Raw genomic sequence first — 20,656 nt, 5'->3', positions numbered from 1 at the left:
CTCTCTCTCCTGAGCTCTTTTTGCTTCTATTTAAGAGACTGAATTAAGTTGTATCAAAATTGCCTATTCACACCTCTCTTCCTTTCTTAGGCACACAGACCATGTTATATGTATTTCTAAACTTCCTGGCCCCAGTCTGATACCCAACATAGATGAGAAACAGCATACAAAGTTGGACGGGTGGTGGTGGCGCACACCTTTAATCCCAGCACTCAGGAGGCCGAGTCAGGCAGATCTCTGAGTTGAGACCAGCCTTGTCTACAGAGCAAGTTCCAGGGCAGCCAGGGCTAAACAGAGAAACCCTCTCTCGAAAAACCAAAAAGAGAGAAAAAGAAAATGCCCCACAAGCTTGTGTACAGGCAATCTGGATGGAAGTGTTTTCTCAGTTGAGTCCCTCGTCCCAAAAGCTAGCTTGTGTCAAGGTGACAAAACTCTAACCAGGAAGAAACAGAGGTCCAAGTGGTTGTGAGCTGTCCGTGGGTCTTCTGGAAGAGCACGCACTGCTAACTACTGAGCATCTCTCCAGTCACCAAATGTTTTGCCAAGCTCCACCAAAGGCCCCTTCTCTCCCTCCCAAGTCAGCCCCATTGTGTCCCGCCCCAACTGGACTCACTGAGCAGAGGAGACAGGGAGGGTGACGTCAGTGGGCAGAGTGACTGGAGGGCCCTGTTTAACCAACAGGTCAGCAATGTAGCTGCCCAGGCTAGTGGGTGACAACCTGAGTTCTAGTGCTAGGCATGTCCCACTGATGAGCATGGCCGGCCCTGGCTCCCAAAGCTGGAAGGAGACAGCTCACCAGCCCCTCCTCTCCAGATGGAGGCACTGGGACTCAGAGAAAAGGACCGGCACAAAGTCACACACACTCAGCAGACAGGACACTGGCCGACTCCCAAGTAGGGATCCACACCAAAGGTCTACCTTCCTTAAAAATCCAACACAGAGCTGGGCATGGTGGTGCACGCCTTTAACCCCAGCAACTCGGTAGGCAGGGGCAGGAGGATCTCTGTGAGTTCACAGCCAATCTGGCTTACAGAGAGTTACAGGACAGACAGGACTACACAGAGAAATCAAAAAAGAAAAGAAAAGACTATTTTGAGTCTAAAAATCTGGATATGGTTTTATAAATCCCAAATAGGATCATTAGTATGAAGAGCAAAGAACAGTTTCAAAAGACCCTGAAGGATGAACTGGAAAACCTTGAGACTAAATAGACAGACAGATATCTAGGTCACACACCGAAATGAATCCAAGGCTGAATCTAACTGTTTGAAATTGTTTGGTGTGAAGCTAGAATTCACTGAGTGGCTAAAAAGAATGCCCCTTCCTGACGAAGAGTCTCTACAGAAATGCCTAGATACATTTACATATGGAATGAGTCTGCGCTGCATCCCCAGAGTGGATGCCAGCCCCTGCCTCTGCGGCTGCAACCCAACCACTGTCCATGACCCTGGAGTCGGCACGGGGCCCCCATTACCAACCATACACTGTGTGACACTTGGAAAAGAGGAGCGGTTCTTCTGCCAGGAGGATCAAGCAATTGTAGCTGGACCAGACAAGCACTTCGCTGGAAGCCGAAAGATGCTCGAAGAGGAACTCTGGCCAGGGATGGAGAGAACAATGGATGACAGCTGGAGGTCTGGGTCCTTTAGCCACACACCACCCCTTTCTCCTTCTGTCTGTCCACACACCCTTCTCCATCAGAAACTGCCAATTCACAGATAAACCTTCAAAGTGCTCTCAGGATCGTGAAGGTATTTCTTTCTTTTTTTTTTTTTTTTTTTTTTAATTTTTGAGACAGGGTTTCTCCATAGTTTCTTTTGGAGCCTGTCCTGGAACTACTTCTTGTAGACCAGGCTGGCCTCGAACTCACAGAGATCTGCCTGCCTCTGCCTCCCGAGCGCTGGGATTAAAGGTGTGCGCCACCACCACCCGGCAAGGTATTTCTTTTTTAACAGATGGAGAAACCAAGGACCCGGAAAAGCCACAGTAACAGTGAAAGCCATTTCTGCTTGGTAGCCCCGGAAACTTGGGGTCTTCATACTCTCAGGAAGGGCAGATGGGTAGCAGCACAATTTAGAAATAAAGAACTTTGATAATCAGTCTCAGCTGCACATCGCATCTCTGCCAGCTGCACGTCACATCTCTGCCAGCTGCACGTCGCATCTCTGCCAGCTGCACGTCACATCTCTGCCAGCTGCACGTTGCATCTCTGCCAGCGACTGCTCTGGCTGGCTTGGAATATCGTCTCCCTTCTCCAAACCTTAATTCTCCCCAGTTATCATTTACAGCCCTTCCAAACTGCACATTCCACATTCTTCCACCTCCTCTACCAAAAGAGGTGCATCTATTCACATGGGTCTGGTGAGTATTATGTAATGGTCTCCATATATGTAAGTTTGTGTCTTTTCTAGGAAAAAAATTAGTTTCCTAAACCATAAAATAAAGATGGGCTGGAACGTCCATCGGTGACAGAGTACCCACTTAGCATGAGCAAGGTCCTTGTTTGAAACCCTGACCACAAAAAGTAAAACAACCAAGATGGGTTCCACCATGTTTGACATCTGCAATAACCGCCAGGCTTATTTCCTGGCTCCTCAAAGCTCCTCAACAGACATTTGCCTTCCTGTCTCAGGTCCTTCTGACACCTCCTGGTCAAATGAATGGCAAGTCTCAGTAACAAACTGCTCAAGTCCATAAGTTAGTAGGAAGCCTACTTGACATATAGTTGACCTTAGCCCTGCCCAGTCCCTCCTGAGCGAGTTATCAGAGATATTCTGACAAACCGCTGCTACGGCCTCCCAGCTCTAGTCAGAATCCTCGAGTCCCCAGAAAGGAAGATCAGCGGCTCCCCATACCTGGGATGTCAGCATGAATGAAGGCAGCAGCATGCTTTGCCGGGGAGTGGACCAGCACCGCAGTTATACAGTGGGAGCTGGCCACCTGCAGGATCTCGTCTCTGGAGAGGAGAAACTGGAGAAACAGATAGCGAAAAGCGCCCCAGTCACATCACCAAGAAGACCAGAGAGCCCAACCTAAGCGTCTTGAAGCAGGAGCCCAAATCGTCATCGCTTCCATGTCGTGGCACCAGGCAGAAGAACAATCATAAACTATGGTAATGAGTCTCTGCCTGACTCAGGGGAAAACAGAGTGAAGGACTCAACGTGAAATCCAACAGTGACGCCCGGTTCTAAAAGGAACACCAACTCATAAACGGGGATTCATTAGCGAAAACTCTTATCTGGCCCGGGCATTCGCTATAACCACGTGACAGACACAAGAGAAGAGCTCGCCACTGTGATCTTTGCTTTTCTGAGTGTGTCAAAAAGAGTCCATGTCTGAAGCTATTGCTCTTGGCGAGAAGTGTTTACAAAACTGAACTTTGGCTGGATTTGGAATTTGGGTTGGGGGGGGTGGTCCCTGCTCCTGTCGGGCCCAATGAGGGCAGCTATGACTAAACAATGAGAACACCAATGCATCTGAGAGCAGCTGCTGTCCTTCTGGGAGCCCAGAAACCTAGGCTGTGGGAGGCAAAGGGTACCTTCGTGACCACCCTGCTCCAGGCAAAACTCCAGGACACAAAAACCTCCCTCAGTAGGCAACATTTCCCATCAATTTTCCCAGCGAACTGTTGGAGGAGCTACAGCACCCTGTGAGAGAATTTTGGGAACTTCTGTCCGGTTTCCCTTGGACCTTACTGCATGTGCCTTTTCCCTTTTTAATTTTGTCTTGTAGCCATTCAGTGTAAGAAGTCATTGTCAGGGGGGCTGCAGAGATGGCTCAGTGGTTAAGAGCACTGGCTGCTCTTCCAGAGGTCCTGAGTTCAATTCCCAGCAACCACATGGCAGCTCATAGCCAGCTGTAATGAGGTCTGGTGCCCTCTTCTGACCTGCAGGCATACATGCAGACAGAACACTATATACATAATAAATAAATCTTAAACAACAAAAAAGAAGTCATTGTCATATAATAAACACCCAGGCCAATGAGTCCTCTATGCAGATCATCAAGAAGAGGCAAAGCCAAGGTCAAACAATGGTAAATTTGAGGTCCTACCAAAACTAAATTGTCTCATCAAAACTTGGTTGTTTTGAGAGAGGTTGTTTGGGTTGTGCTTTGTTCTTTAGGGTTGCTGTTGTTATTACTGCTACTGCTGTTGTTTTGAGGCAGGATCCCATGTGGCCCAGGTAATCTTGCATGCCTGATCCTGCCCCACATGCTATGCACATGCTCTCCAACGGAGCTCGGACCCTGGCCCACCACTACCTTTTTGAGCACCAAAGGCAGCGAGGTCTCTCTTGATGGCCGCTCAACACTCTCGGCACTCTCCACCAGCACAGACTTGCTCATGATCACGGACACAAAGAGATCATACTTCAGCAGCTGCCTTAGCAAACCTAGGATGCAGAGGGGTTGACTGAGGTCAGAAGGGCACCAGGGTCCTCCCAAGACGGCCCCTCAGACAGCCCGAGAGACTTCTTCGGGTCTCCGGAGATGTGAAGTTGGGTTAGAAGGCTTAGGCATCAGTTTGCTGTCTGTGACCCAGCTTTCTCCCACAAACACCTGAGGAGAACCTACAACTGTAAGGCCTGTGAGTCTAGGAATTCAGCTGTGGCCTCGTCTGGCTTCCTGTTGCTGTGATAAAACTCTGAACAGAAGCAACTCAGGGAGCAAAGCGTTTGTCTGCTACTTCCTCAGAGTCCACCACTGAGGGAAGGCAGGGCAGGGACTCGAGCAGACCCAGTTAGGAACCATGTAGGAATGCTGCTTCCTGGCTGGCTTTGCAGGGTTCGCTCAGTTTCCCTTCTCCTACAGCCCAGGTCCGCCTACTCAGGGGTGGCACTGCCTACAGGGACCATCTGTAACTCCAGTCAAGGGGATCTGATTCCCTCTCCTGGCCTCTGCAGGCTCTTTGTGCATGTGGCACTTGGACATACAGAGAAGCAGAACACTCATACACATAAAATAAAAATAAATTCTTCTAAAAAAAAGCTTAAAAAATAAGAATATAACTGCATACCTATTTGGAGAGAAAGGCTCCAGAGAAGAGAGAGGATTTAAAATGAGATTTCCCTCTTCTTTCCCTAGGCCAGCTCTGGGAGCAATCAGGATTTCAACTTAATGCCCCTCTGAATGCTAATCTTCTCTGATTCCAACACTGTCTTATCACAAGCTACACATCAGGCTGCTTCATGCCTGGTGCTTCTGTCCATGTTACTTCCCTCCCTCCCATTCCCGTGCACACACAGGCTCAGTCTAAGTATCTTTCCCTACAGGAAGCCTCTCCTGTCCTCTGCCCGCCTCACCCTCTTTGCATCTCTATGTCAGGATGCCACACTGTATCCTAGCTGTCCATGTCTGTCCTACACATGGCCTGTGAGTCCCCACAGGATAGAAGCTGGATCTGACCATCTTTGTGATCCAAGAGTCCAGCTCACAGCCTGGCTCAGAATTAACACTCTCTGATTGGCTGGGCTGTTCCTGACAGCTCTTGGCTTAGACTGTGAAAAGAAGTTGTTGTTGTCACATAGATGATGCTTTTCCCTCTAGCTCCTGCTCCAAAAGCAGCCCATACTCGGTCCCCTATGACAGCGTCAATCCACACTGTCTGAAAACGGAAAGCTGGAGCTGGCGTAGAGTCCAATCACCGGTACCAACAAATACAGCAAACTAGACAGCTCACAGCTCAGAAGCATCCACCAGCTCATGTGCATCCACGTAAGGAGCAGGACCTGAAGGCTAAACCAAGGCTCGTGAAATCCTCAAACAGCCAGGCATGGTGCCACAAGTCTGGAAGACAAGGTTGAAGGCCAGCCTAGGCTATAAACTGAGACCAGTCTCAAATAGAGGAGGAAGAATAGGAAGAGGAAGGGGAAGAATCCGCCTATATAACAAGCAGGGAAACCTGACCTTTACCCTGGAGGCCAGAAAAGGACATAGAGGATTTTTCTGACTAGGACAGTGACTGTCCAGGAGATGAAAACTGTGTGGTATAACAATTAACCATGACAGCAAATTCAGGCAGCAAAGATTCAAAGCAAAACACCCTCTCTTTCCCTTTACCCTTTTCTCCCAAAGACAACATTCCTAAAGTGCCACACCAAATGCAGGCATCTCTCACTATGAATCTTCTCTCCCAGACCTGCCTTCTGCCCTCTCCAATGCAGCAAACCTCCGCTCCACCTCCAACAGCCAGTCTCGTAAGTCCTCAGATGAGAGCTTCTTCCTTTACCTGCCAACATCGTCTTACCCAGACAGTTGAATTGTAGGTCCTTTGTCTGGGCATTGTCCAGGGTGGAAAGGAACAGGGGACACAGCTTCTCCCGGAAATGGCCTGCAAGCATCTCAGCTGCCGTCGGTGAGGAGTAGAGTTTCCCATAGAGGTAGCAGACGGAGGCCTGGACTGCCTCGTTGGGATAAACCAAGCCCCTCAGCAGATGCTCCATCAACGTGCCTATCCAGAAAAGTAGAAGCAATCTTTTAAGTTTTGTTTTTGATGTCGTGTCTGCGGGTGGGTTTGAGCATGTGGATGCAGAGGGCAGGTGCCCAAGGATGGCAGAAGAGGGTGTCAGATCAAGAGCTACAGGCGGCTGTGTGCTACCCGATGTGGGTGCTGGGAACTGAACTCCAGTCTTAGTTGTTCAGCCATCGCTCCAGCCACAAACAAGGAATCTTTTTTTTTTTTTTTTTTTTTTTTTTTTTTTTTTTTTTTTTGGTTTTTCGAGATAGGGTTTCTCTGTGGCTTTGGAGCCTGTCCTGGAACTAGCTCAGTAGAGCAGGCTGGTCTCGAACTTACAGAGATCCGCCTACCTCTGCCTCCAAACAAGGAATCTTACGTCAGTTACCATATACTCCAGACTAGGGGCTGGAGAAACGGCTCAGAGTTAAAGAGCACTTGCGGCTCTTATGGAGGACCTGAGTTCAGGTCCCAGCACCCACATCAAGAGGCTCACACTACCTTATAACTGCAGCTCCAGGGGATATGACACTCTCTTTGGGCCTTCAGTGAGGTAATAGTGATTTCCCTACAAAAAAAAAAACGCTTCCTAAGTACACAACCAAAAGAGAAAGTCAGAACTTAAAGGTCGACCCTCTAGGAGATACGATTTGCATGCCACTGATCCTTTTTGTGTCTGGGTCTGTGAGCAGTGGGTAGAGGGCTTGCCTGGAAACCTGATGACCTGAGCTTGGTCTCCAGATCCCACAGGCTGGCAGAAGAAAATGACTCCTAAGAGTTGTCCTCTGCATTCCACAAAGTCCCTGTGGCACGTACATCGCTGCACACACATGTACACACTCACAAACACTCTAGTAAACTGTAAAGGTGCTTCTATGTCCCAGAACTAATTTATTTTTTCACCCAGAAGGAAGGTCATGCTAAGCCCTTAGTTCATTTGTAGTGCACACCTCTAATTCCAGTACTCCCTAGATTGAGGGAAAACTGTGAGTTTAAGGCCAGGCTGGACTATGTGGTGAAATCCTGCCTCAAAAAAAAAAAAAAAAGCCGGGGGCTGGAGAGACGGCTCAGCGGTTAAGAGCACTGACTGTTCTTCCAGAGGTCCTGAGTTCAATTCCCAGCAACCACATGGTGGCTCACAGCCATCTATAATGAGATCTGGTGCCCTCTTCTAGCCTGCAGGCACACATGGAAGGAATGTTGTATACATAATAAAAATAAATAAATCTTTAATAAAAAAAAAAAAGCCCAAGATCAGAGTCAAGAAACTCAGAAACTGCCGGGCGGTGGTGATGCATGCCTTTAATCCCAGCACTCGGGAGGCAGAGGCAGGAGGATCTCTGTGAGTTCGAGGCCAGCCTGGTCTACAAGAGCTAGTTCCAGGACAGGAACCAAAAGCTATGGAGAAACCCTGTCTCGAAAATCAAAAAAAAAACAACTCAGAAACTGTTTTTTTGTTTTGTTTTCAAACTGACCACTATAAAGCACATACTGCAGATTTAAGAAAACAAGCAAACAAGAACAGTAAGAAAAGCAATGCCTTCCCAAGTATGAGCACACAGTTAACAGGACACTCAAGTGGCAATGTGACCAAAGCAGGTAAAGGGTAGGAGCCACCCTCTCCATAGGAAACTCACCGTGCTCCATTACAAGCTCATCCGCCAAACCGGAAACGGCATCCACCAGCTTGCCGAGAAGAGTCATGATGGCCAGGCTGCCTCCCATGGAGGGCATGCAACACAGCTGCGGAAAGTGAGCACGCCAGAGTCATGGCTGGCCTCCAGTGAAGACCTTGCCCTACCCAGACTAGTGCCTGTTATGCCTGTCTCTCACCACAGTTAACTTTAGCTAAGTCTCTGTCTCCTCCATTCAACTGGGAGCACCTGAAGGAGGGGACCAAGTCAGATTCCTCTCCAAGGCCTCAGAACCTGGCTCAGTACACGCTTGTTAAACTGTACTAATATTAACATATTCTGGTTTGGGAATGTAGCTTGGTGGTTGAACACCTGCCTAGCATGCTTGAGGACCTGGGCTCAATCACACACACACACACACACACACACACACACACACACACGAAATAAAATGTTTTAAAATGCAAAATATATAAATAGGTAAGTATTTTTTTTTTTGCTTCCTTTAGAACCAGAAACTGGAAGATAAAATCTGGAAGTCTCATAAAGATAAAACACTGACTCTAGGCCTAGAGAGATGGCTGAGAGGTTAAGAGTTCAGGCTGCTCTTGCAGAGGTCCTGAGTTAAATTCCCAGTTATCATATGGTGGCTCACAACCATCTGTAAAGACTCACAACCATCTGTAAAGAGATCTGGTACCCTCTTTTGGCCTGCAGGCATGCATGCAGAGAGAACACGATATACATAAAAAATAAATAAATATTTAAAAAAACAAAAACAAAAAAAAAACACTGACTCGATGTGGGAGGTCCTTCTGTATATGTGTTGCTTTTATTGGTTAATGAACAAAGTTGCTTTGGTCTACAGCAAGACAGAATAAAGCCAGGTGGGAAATCCAAATAGAGATATACAGAGAAAATAAGAGATGTCATGTAGCTGCCCAAGAAGCAAGAGGTTACAAACCACGAACCTCGTGGTAAAATATAGTAGAAATGAGTTAATTTAAGATTTAAGAGCCAGCTAGAAATACGCCTGAGATACCGGCCAAATGGTGTTATAATTAATATAGTTTCCGTGTGATTATTTGTGTCCAGGTGGCTGGGAAATGAATGAGCAGCCTCCATTTACAGACTCTAAATGTATATACGTACATATTTTAGCTACTGTTATTGAACATTCAATTAACTTTTTTGCGGATGTAGTACTGAGGATTAAACACAGGACTTCACTATGCCACTGAACTATATCCCCAAAATAATGAATGAGTGTCACATGACTTGAGTAATCATTTCTATCTTACTGACCTTATGATGGATGTGAACCTTTACTATTTTGTTTTTTTGAGATCTCACATTGCCCATGCTAGCCTAAACTCTATATAGCTGTGGCTGGGTATTACAGGCAGCAACACCGGGCTGTTTTTAATGAACGCTCTGTGCGTGACCAGCACTATGGTTTTTGCTTTACAGGGAGAGTAACCTTTCCTGTCTTTTTAAAAACCTTTTCTTTCTTCTATTTATTATATATACAGTGTTCTACCTGCATATATGTCCATACGCCACAAAGGGCACCAGATCTCATTATAGGTGGTTGTGAGGGGGGCTGAAGAGACAGTTCAGAGGTTAGGAGCACTGGCTGCTCTTTTAGAGGTCCTGAGTTCAATTCCTAGCAATCACATGGTAGCTCAGAACCATCTATAATGAGGTTTGGTGCCCTCTGTGGCATAGGAGCATACATGAAGGGAGAATACTGTATACATAATAAATAAATATATCTTTTTAAAAAAAGATGGTTGCGAGCCAACATGTGGTTCCTGGGAATTGAACTAAGGACCTCTGGAAGTGCAGCGGACAATCCTTTTAACCGCTGAGTCATCTCTCCAGCCTGAGATGATACTGCATAGACTCTCCAGGTGGAAAACAGTAACGGCAGTAGTCTCCTACACTCATTGATGAGATTGAATAAGATACCGCACACATGGCAGGCATGGCAACTCATGCCTTTAATCACACAAACTCAGGAGGCAGAGATGTGGGATCTCTAAATTTAAGCATAGCCTGGTCTATGAATAAGATCCTGTCTCAAAAATGGGGAGGGAGTCTAGAGAGATGCCTCAGTGGTTAAGAGCACTAGCTGCTCTTTCAAAGGACTCATGTTTGATTCCCAGCACCCACATGGCAGCTCACAATCATCTGTAACTCCAGTTCCAGTGGAACCAACCCCATCTTTTAGTCTCTGAGGGCACGCATGTGGTGCACAGGTATGCGCGCAGACAAAACACCCATACTCATTAAAATAAAAGTTTAATTTTAATTTTAAAAGATATTTCATGTAAACTGGATATTGTTGTGTATAATGCGAACACTTGAAAGGCCCAAAAGTTCAATGCCTAGACTACATATGGGTAGATGATCTCAAAAAAAAGAAAAAGAAAGAAATATTGCATACAAATCACCTTACCGTGCCTAATACAGAACAAGTGCTCAATAGGTGTTAATGGCATCATGATGAACATTTACAATAATTATAAATTTAATCTATTCCATACAAAATATTGTATCATTTAAATACAATATAAAATTAAGCCGGGTAGTGGTGGCGCATGCCTTTAATCCCAGCACTTGGGAGGCAGAGGCAGGCGAATCTCTGTGAGTTCGAGGCCAACCTGGTCTACAAGAGCTAGTTCCAGGACAGCTCTTGTGTGTGTGTGTGTGTGTTTGTGTAATTATATATATATATGTAATTATATATTGCTCTTAATGAGATTAAGGTAAACATTTATCTTCCTTCTGAAAAATAAATAAAAAGTGATTCTAAGCTGGGTGCATAGAATTCTAAGTTGCTACGCACCTTTGATCCCACATTCAGGAGGCAAACGTAGGCAGATCTCCATGAATTCAAGGTCAGCATGAACTACATACACATCAAGTTCCCCCCAGCCAAGACTACATGCTAAGATTTCAACTCAAACAAAAAGGTGGTTCTGATATTATCCCTCAGTCTGGTCTTGTTTAACTGGCTGTGAGCATGGCAAAAGAAGCACACTGTACATGCGTGTACAAGGTTTGCTTCAGATACTGATACCAAGTCACACATACAACTCAAAACCGAGTGGAAATCCCGAATCCAGACAGAATCCCCATTCCCTTGACAAATTCATCAAAGAAATGTGTGCTGTACTTAGATACCAGGCATGGGCTATGGGGGGGACTCCACAGGCAAGAAGAGGCTCTACTGCACAGAGACAGGATTTGGGATGCTGAAGGTGGAAGGACCGACTTAGCTCCGATAGAACCTGAGGACTCTGAGGGTCTCAAGAACCCACAGCTCCACACTCACCTCTCTGTAGCACTCGCTCACCAGGCAATGGATGACCTGCTCCAGCTTCAGCTGGGTGGTGAGCTGGATAAGAACTGAAGAGACACAACTGCATTACAAACCAGAAGACAACCGCACGCCTATGATCCCCCTATAACTAGCTTGTTGCAAATGGTGTCGGTTTTGCTATCTCCCTCATTAAAGCGTGTGTGCTAACCCTCATTGTTCTGTATGAGCCGTTCCCAATTCAGGCTGCACAGCAGGGTCACCTAGGCTTTTAAAACATAGCAATATGGAACGGAGACCATGAAAATGGTGGGGTTCCTGCTTACCGTGTGTGGTGTCCTGGGTTCAACCTTCAACAACACCAAAACAAGAATAAGAAAGCACTAGTACCCAAGTCCCATTCCAGACCAATCAGAATCTCTACAAAAACCCAAGTATCTTTATTATTTATTTATTGTTTGTTTTGAAACAAGGTCTGATGTAGTCCAGAATAGCTTTGAACTCATGATATAACCAAGTTTGATCTTGAACCCTTGATCTTCCTGCCTCTACCTCCCCAAATTCTGGGATTATGGAGATGCACCACCACAATTAGAATTAACCATTAAGAATTAACAGTTCTTGGGGGCTGGAGAGATGGCTCAGAGGTTAAGAGCATTGCCTGCTCTTCCAAAGGTCCTGAGTTCCCAGCAACCACATGGTGGCTCACAACCATCTGTAATGAGGTCTGGTGGCCTCTTCTGGCCTGCCGGCATACACACAGACAGAACATTGTATACATAATAAATAAATAAATTTTTTTTAAAAAGAATTAACAGTTCTTAAATGTGAACAAATACAAGCATATATATATATAATTTATTTAAATTTCCTGGTATATTTACATATACTTACCTATTAATATATTTTGGTTTTTTTTAAACATTTTATTACATTTGTGGTGTGTGTGTGTAGGTCAACCACCTTTGGAAGTCAGTTCTCTTCCTCCATTATATGAGTCCTAGGAACTGAATCCAGGGCATCAGGCTTTGACAATACCTGTCCTTACGCTCTGGGCCATCTCACTGGACTCCTCCCAAAAAATCATTTTTCTTAATATAAAATGTGAGTACATTGCTGAGGTCTCTTAGTAAATCTATTGTGAAGCCACGGTTGGAAATTACTTTGTTTTAACTGTTTTTCTTCTTCCTCAGAGTTTGCTCCTTTATATCTAAGAAAAGATAATTATAAGTTGAGTTCCTGGGCCAATTATTAACATATCTCTCAGCCCCAAATCTACTTTGCTGGCACTTTTAAGAAGCATGAAATGGTTAGAAAAACTACAATGTGGATTTATAGCCATTGCTGGAATGTTCTACCATTGTTGGAACAAAGAAGCAGTCTGACAGGATTGGAGAAATGGCTCAGCAGTTAAGAGCATTGGCTACTCTTCCAGAGGTCTTGAGTTCAATTCCCAGCTATCATATGGTGGCTCACAACCATCTGTAAAGAGATCTGGTGCCCTCTTCTGGCCTGCAGGCAAACATGCAGGCAGAACACTGTATACATAATAAATAAAATTCTTTAAAAAAGAAGCAGTCTAAGACAGCATCCCTAAAGCCAAGATGCAGCAGGAAGCAAACAAGGACCAGGAAAAAGAATCAGGTCCTCCTAGCACTTTCCAGTTCCCTCTAGTGCCTCAAGAGACGTTCGTAGGGGTCTGGTAACGGTTCTGTACGATACATCGGCACCAGCTAAAAGTGAATCACTGCAGTGGTGCTCACGAACGAAATCCCACCCAGGAAGGCTCGGTTGGTAAAATATTTGCCTAGCAAGCATGAAACCCTAGGTTCAGTTTTCAGGACCACACAAAACTGAGTGTGGTGCCATACCCTATAATCCCAGCACTAGGTGGGATCCCAAGTTCAAAGTTATCCTCAGCTACAAGAGTTTAAGGCCAGTTTGGGCTACAGAAGACCCTGTTTCAAACAAAGAAAAGAAAAGAAATTGAAAGAGAGGAAGGGAGGAGGGAGGGAAGAAGAAAGGGAGGGAAGAAGAATATAAAGAGGACGGAAGAAGTTCCTCCAGTAGCCAGAACATGAAGTAATAAATGTGTGTCCAGCCGGATGACGGTGGCGCATGCCTTTAATCCCAGCACTCGGGAGACAGAGGCAGGTGGATCTCTGTGAGTTTGAGGCCAGCCTGGTCTACAAGAGCTAGTTCCAGAAACCAAAAATAAATAAATAAATAAACAAACAATAAATGTCGGTCCACATATTTGTCTGGACAGATGTGGTCAGAAAAAGACACAGATCACATTGACTTATGGGATGTTCACAAACATGGGAAAGACAAAAAACATAGATCAGCTGACAAGATTTGTCTCCTATATGAGCATTTTCTAGGGAGTATCTGTTCTGAACACTCGAGGTCACAGAATGGCACATATGGGTGTCTATCCTTCTCTCTGAACCCCCAGCGTCTGTTTAATAGACACATTTATATCGTGGCTGTGCTGGCAGACTTGGAGGCTGTGCACGGATGGGCTCAACATGGACTCCGCCGAAGGCTGGACTAATTACTGCTTTTTTTAAAGACTTATTTATTATGTATACAATATTCTGCCTCCATGTATGCCGGAACGCCAGAAGAGGACGCCAGACGTCATTATAGATGGTTTTGAGTCACCATGTGACTGCTGGGAATTGAACTCAAGAACTCTGGAAGAGCAGTCAATGCTCTTAACCTCTGAGCCATCTCTCCAGCCCTGTTACAACTGAATGTTTAATCCACAGATAATAGAGACCAACTCTAAGTTTACAGTGTGGCACTATTCCCTGAGGGTACCATTCACATGGCAATGGGTGGATTATATACTGTGCCCTTGCATGGCGGAAAGGCACAAATTTGTCCCCACTGGAATACACACATATTCTGACTATGGGTTTACCTTCCTGAACCATGCTCGTTCTGCCAGCAGCACATCTCTAAGTTCACAGAATCCTTGTTCACTGCTGGGGTATCCCACACAGCATCCCTTTGATCAAATAACTCATCTCACCGCAGCAAAAGGGCACAAAGGGGCTTCAGCTCATGAAACCCACCGATCTTGTCCTATATTTCACCACCTGGAACCAATGTGGGCCTGGGACTAACAACATGGAACAGCCTATAAAAACTCAGTTATGGCACCGGGTGGTGGCGCACACCTTTGATCCCAGCACTCGGGAGGCAGAGGCAGTTGGATCTCTGTGAGTTCGAGGCCAGCCTGGTCTACAGAGAGAGTCCCAGAACAGGTCCCAAGGCTACACAAAGAAACCCTGTCTCAAAAAGGAAATCAAAAAAATAGACTCAGTTATGGCACCGTTGAGAGGTCACCCCTCTAAAAGAGTGGGTACCTTCCTTGAGTGGGACATAAAGCGCCCTCTGCACCACGGAATACATGGGTCAGGAACCAATGAATGAGTGGAAACACTCCTCTTACAGTTGGAGAATTTTTATATCCTGTATTAGCTCTTTGGGAATTCCATAATAAAAATATCACAGATGAAATATGTCAAACAATCAAAATTCATTTTCTTACGGTTTTTGGAGGCTGGAAACACACCATGTGGCCTTTTCCCAGGCTTGCAGATGCCTGCCTGCCTTCTGTGTCCTCCCAAGGCCTCTTCTTTATACAAGTACATACTAAGTGTCTCTCTGTGTGTTTAACGTCCGCCTTATAAAGACACTGGTCAGACTAAATTAGGACCACACTCGCTGGCCTCATTCTAACTTGTCTCTTTGAAGGCTCTGTCTCCAAATAGACATGAGGTCCTGGAAATTAGTCCTTCAACATATGAATTTGGGGATTGGAGGAGTGACATAATCCAACCCACAATATATGGTCTTTTAGCTACAAACCCACCCTTTGGGTGTTATTTGGGGAGGGTGAGGCTGAATTAATGTCTTCCAATAACGGGCAGTGGAAAGAGTGAGCTGTTCCCTTTGCTTCTTTTATTATTTATTTTGTTCACTGTCTGCTTCCTATACTGAGGAGTATTTCCCTAAGACTTCCTTATCTTAACTGGAACAATGCCTTTCCACCACAGGAGCTGAATTAAGCCTGCAGTTTTTCCAGAATCAGCTTCTTTGCACCCCTCTTCTCTAGAAGACACCCACTGACAGACACTTCCGGTGGACACCCTGCCTCAGACCTGGGTACCAGGCGAACTGCACGGCTCAGCAGCATCTAAATAGGATACTGTTTCATTCACAGGACTCACCCTCCAGACTCCTTTTTCTAATTGTTTGTTTTTTTCAAGACAGGGTTTCTCTGTATAGCTCTGACTATCCTGGAACTCACACTCTCTACCTGGCTGGTCTTGAACTCACAGAGATCCACCCGCCTCTGCCCCCAGAGTGCTGGGATTAAAGGCCTGTACCACAACCGCCCGGCTCGCCCTCCAAACTTCTAAGTTTTAACAACTCTAACCTCTCCTTCAGAGACGCAGCCCCAGGAGGGGAAGCTGCTTTCTACAGTACCTGCCTCTAAGAAGACTTTGTGTGTCTTCAGTTACCTACTTAGAAATTCTTTCTGGGTGGTGGTGGCATATGCCTTTGATCTCAGCACTCAGGAGGCAGAGGCAGGCGATCTCTGTGAGTTCAAGATCAGCCTGGTCTACAGAACTAGTTACAAGACAGTTATGGCTGTTACATAGAGAAACCTGTCTCAAAAAAAAATTCTTTAAAATGTTTTTGTTGGCTTTGTTTTTCTGTTCAGACGACTGGAATGGTTCCTGACCTAACTGGCACGCTTCTCACTCTCGGCGAGAACTGTTCCACTCCAGCATCTTTGCCATCTGTGGTTGTCAACTTGACTATATCTGGAATTAACTAAAACCCAAGTGGCTGGGCACACCTGCGAGGGATTTTTTTTCTTAGTTAAATCATTTGAAGTGGGAAGACCCACTTGTAATCTGGAATTCAGATCTTTTGAGGGGAAAGATAAACCTTGGATCTGGGCCATGTCTTCTTCTGGCAGCCTATATTAAAGGCCATGGAAGGAGGAAGCTCTTTCTTTGCCTGCTTGCTCTCGCTGACAAGCCCATTCCTTTACTGCCATTAGAAGCTCACCTCTTTGGGGTTCTGGATCCCCAATGAGACATCCAGCCTCACGGACTGAACACTATTAGGGTTCTTGGACCATCTGTTGGTAGGCAGCCATTTTGGACTGGTTGGACCACAGCCTGTAAGCCACTTTAATAAATCCTTTCTCTATAGATAGATGGATAGATGTATGGATGGACAGACAGACAGACAGATAGATAGGTAGATAGATATAGACAAATTTATTCAGTAAATTATATTCCTTTAGAGAATGCTAACAGATTTTGGTACCAGAGGTGGATCTGGGGAAGTAAAGGGATGAATTTTTGTTGTTGTTTTTTGAGACATGGTTTCTCTGTGTATCTCTGGCTGTCCTGGAACAAGGACAAGGTAAACAAGGTGGGCCTTCAACTCACAGAGATCCACCTGTCTCTGCTGAGTGCTGGATTAAAGGCTCATACCACCACTACCACCCAGCAAGGATGAACTTTTTTAAGCATCTGGAATAGGCTTTCCAATTTGTCAACACCTACAGTTACTGAAACCTCTCCAGTTATTGAAAAACTCTTTTTTGTTTGCTTGGTTTTTTTTTTTAAGATAGAATTTCTCTGTGTAGCCCTGGATGTCCTGGAACTCACTCTGTAGACCAGGCAGACCTGGAACTCAGAGATCCACCTGACTCTGCCTACCCAGTGCTGGGATTAAAGGCATGTACCACCATGACCAACCAATTTGTGGGAAAATAAGGAAAATGATGCTCTTGCATCTCTGGGTAAATTGACAATGGAAAAAAATGAACTCTGTGATAAAATTAAGCATCTCAGAATATGGTGAAAGGCAGCATTGAACTCAGTAACAAAACTGGCCTGTTCTGAACACACATAAACAGTCTAAAGGTTTCTAAGTGTGTCCTGGGAGAGAATCTTCTTTCCAGCAGTCACATAGCTTGTTATGAAAAACTGGAGAGGCCACAGAAAGATGGGACTTGATAAAGAGTGATGTGAGTTAATTTATTTCATTTACCCTCAGACCCAACTAGCCAGTTTTTGCCTGCTATGGCAAATCTTTCTAAACCCTGAGAGGTTTAGTGGGCTTAACCCCAAAATAAACTTCAATATGAACTGTGAGTCACCCCAATTAAATGTTTTCCTTCATAGGAGTTTCTGGGGTCATGGTATCTCTTCACAGCAATAGAAACCCAAGGCACATGTCTAGTGCCTAGGGAGGTTAGAAGAGGACACTGATTCCCTGGAAATGGAATTGCAGATGGTTGTGAGCTACCATGTGGGTGCTAGAAATTGAACTCAGGCCCTCTGCAGGGCAACATGTGCTCTAAACCACTGAGCCATCTCTTCAGCCCTATTGTTTGTTTGAAACAGGTTCTTAGGTATCTCAGGATGGTAGGGAACCAAAGATGTCCTTGAATTACTGATACCTCTGCCTCTACCTATCAAGTGCTGGGATTACAGGCACGAACTACCACACAGAGCTCAAAAAAATTGTGTTGGCCATGTCTTCCTTCCTTTCTTTTCTTCTTTTGTTTGGTGGGGGGGGGGCGCGGCAGTCTCACCGGGTAGTCCTGGCTGTCCTGAAACTCAATATACAAACCAGGCCAGCCTCAAGCCCACAGAAATCCTCCTGTCTCTGCCACCAGAATGCTGGAATTAAAGGCATGCGCCACTATGCCCAGCACACAGTCATCATGCATGCCTTTGTAACAGCACTCATCAACCCCACTTACTTAACAGTCAATCTCTTTTCCGTCTGTCCTGCCCCTTTAAGAGACAAGCCCCACCCACTCCTTCCCCTATCTACCTCAGAGGCAGATAGATCTTCCTTCCTGCCTGTAGCCTTTTCTGTCTCTCTCCCAAAGAGGCAGCTTCTGTTCGCTCCCTTCTCCCCACTTCTCCCCTCCCCCCTTCTCTCTCTGCTCTTCTCCCTTCTCCCTCTCTCCCCATTTTCCCTTCCCTTCCATAACCCACTAAATAAATACCCACTTTCTCTGCATGGCATGCCAATCCGTCTTAGTCTGTCACCCACCATGCGGCTCCCTGGTCTCGGGACCTGCTGCCTGCTGCCTGCAGCCACTCGGGGACCTGCAGCATTTCTGCCACTGCGCCCCTCGGGGAATAGCAGCGTTTTTATTTTTACCATTACACTCCGGACTGTAGACTCTTAGAAGGCAGGGGCCACATCTTACCCCTAATGTCCCTAATACCTAATGCAGGACTTCGCAAAGAGCTGATGCTCAGAAGAAACCTGGAGTTCCTTATGAACTGACTGGGTTCCCTCCTGTGTTCCGAAGTGGGCAGTTTCACTACAGCCTCAGCCACCACGGCTGCGGTTCAGTGTGAATGGCAGGCATCACAGTTTCAGTAGGCGCGCCTTACCTTCAGTACAGAGGTCTGCTACACTCCCATCTTCCACGCTGTTCAACAGTCCTTGGAGCAGAGTGAGGCAAGAAACACGTGGTTAACAGAGCCGTCTAAGATACAGCTCCTCAAAGGCAGGCATCATTCTCAAACCGGCAGTTTTAAGTAACGCCCTTGCTAAATTCTACCCTCAGCAACACCTAGACTCCTCAATGTCCAGTCTAAGATAGTCCATGTGCACAGCAAACAGATGGTGTGCTCTGGAGTCTGACACATCTAAGGGTTAAAAGATGAATTTTGGCTGTTATTTTCTTCAAAGGTCATCCTATCTCCCACAAAGGTCTAAGCAGGCAGTTGAAAGCCGAGAAAGCCTCAACACAGAGCACAAATTCATGTTAACATCCTCCCCACAAGGATTCATTCCACCGGACACTGGACTCATATAAAAGAAGGACCCACCTCACTTTACAGGGAAAGAAACCAAGGCACATGAAAAGGCAACTTGATGAGTATCATAACCAAGGTCAGCAGACTCCATTCCAGGCCTCCGACCCTGAGAGGAACCTCAACTGTACAGGAGGACTCGCCACTTCCCATAATTCACTAGCCTCTTAGATCTAATAAGGACAGTTGCCATGAAATGTCTCGTGTAGCTTAGGAAGGGAGTCATCTTGCTATGAGTATAACAAAACTTGCTAGTAAACTGCCATATGATACAAAACATCGAAGTCGTCTTTCCAAATCCTCCGAGGGAAAACTATGCTCCACAAGTCAAGTTCATGGCAGTTTTCCCGTTGATGCTCACCAAAAAGCACGCGTACCAAACGGATGCAGACTCTCAGGTCCTGAGCTACCAGCTGTGTGACCAAGCAGGTGTGTCTCACGAGAGCATCTTGGAAGCAGAACACCACGTGCTTCTTGCGCACCAACTTTGAGCGGATGAAGAGAAGTATTCATTGGCAACCAAATATAATCAAATAGCCCAAAATACTACAGTAACCATTTAAACTGTGGGGAGAGTCATACTCCCCAGAGGGAGTATAGATAAATGCACCATTATTTCACACATATATAAGGAATTCATATTTATATAGAAGTATATAGAAACTAATGTTCCTACCTTATATTTACATAACACATATTTCCAGTCACTCTTCTCCAGCAATACATTTGGAGGAGAGACATTCTTTTTTTGTCTCATGTAGCCCAGGTTGGCCTCAAACTCACTGTGTAGCTGAGGCTAGCTTTGAATTGATCCTCCTGCCTCTATCTCCCAAGTGCTGTAATTACAAGTGTGTGCCACCAACACATCTCAGCCTAACAATTTGGCGAAGCGAGCAAAAACCGATATTTTGTGGATGAGGAAGACAGGCTCAGAGACTTTCCCAGGGACTCAAATCCAAGTTTCTAAGTAGACATTGCTAAGGCCCATGCTCATTCCTCTTCAGCAGTCCCAGGAAAGGATTCAGGGAACCCTTCATGAGCCTCAGCAGTAAACAGAGGAAAAAACATAAACCCTCACACTGGCCAGTCCCCTGTACAGTTCCTGCGAAATGCCCAAGACAAAAGCAGGCCAAGAAAAGGGGGGAAACACTAGGCATGGCAATGTGAGCCTTTAATTCCGGCATCCAGGTGACAGAGGCAGGCAGATCTCTGTGTGGTCAAGGCCATCCTGGAATATCTATGAGATCCTGTCTCCAAACTAGCAGCATTACTAAGGTAAGTGTAGGGACTTCTGCCTATCAAAACTGACTTCCCAAGCAGGGTGGTGGTGATGCATGCCTTTTTAATCCCAGCACTCAGG

General features: G+C 45.8%; 1 protein-coding gene across 1 annotated transcript in view; it reads right to left on the bottom strand.

Annotated features, from left to right (window-relative positions):
• Mei1 (meiotic double-stranded break formation protein 1) overlaps window positions 1-20,656 on the bottom strand; it is a 62,990-nt gene that overhangs the window by 41,537 nt on the left and 797 nt on the right. Inside the window, exons 2-9 of the mRNA XM_057792249.1 lie at window positions 19,658-19,781; window positions 18,871-18,921; window positions 11,429-11,502; window positions 8,092-8,197; window positions 6,248-6,451; window positions 4,264-4,394; window positions 2,856-2,970; window positions 1,479-1,595 (exon numbers count right to left, since the gene is read on the bottom strand). Coding sequence (XP_057648232.1) covers window positions 1,479-1,595; window positions 2,856-2,970; window positions 4,264-4,394; window positions 6,248-6,451; window positions 8,092-8,197; window positions 11,429-11,502; window positions 18,871-18,921; window positions 19,658-19,781 — 922 coding nt within the window. The remainder of the gene's footprint in view (window positions 1-1,478; window positions 1,596-2,855; window positions 2,971-4,263; window positions 4,395-6,247; window positions 6,452-8,091; window positions 8,198-11,428; window positions 11,503-18,870; window positions 18,922-19,657; window positions 19,782-20,656) is intronic.

This window comes from Chionomys nivalis, chromosome 17 (genome assembly GCF_950005125.1).
Source record: "Chionomys nivalis chromosome 17, mChiNiv1.1, whole genome shotgun sequence".
NCBI lineage: Eukaryota > Metazoa > Chordata > Mammalia > Rodentia > Cricetidae > Chionomys > Chionomys nivalis.
The sequence above is the reverse complement of the archived record's forward strand: the minus strand, read 5'-3'. Positions and strand labels throughout refer to the sequence as shown.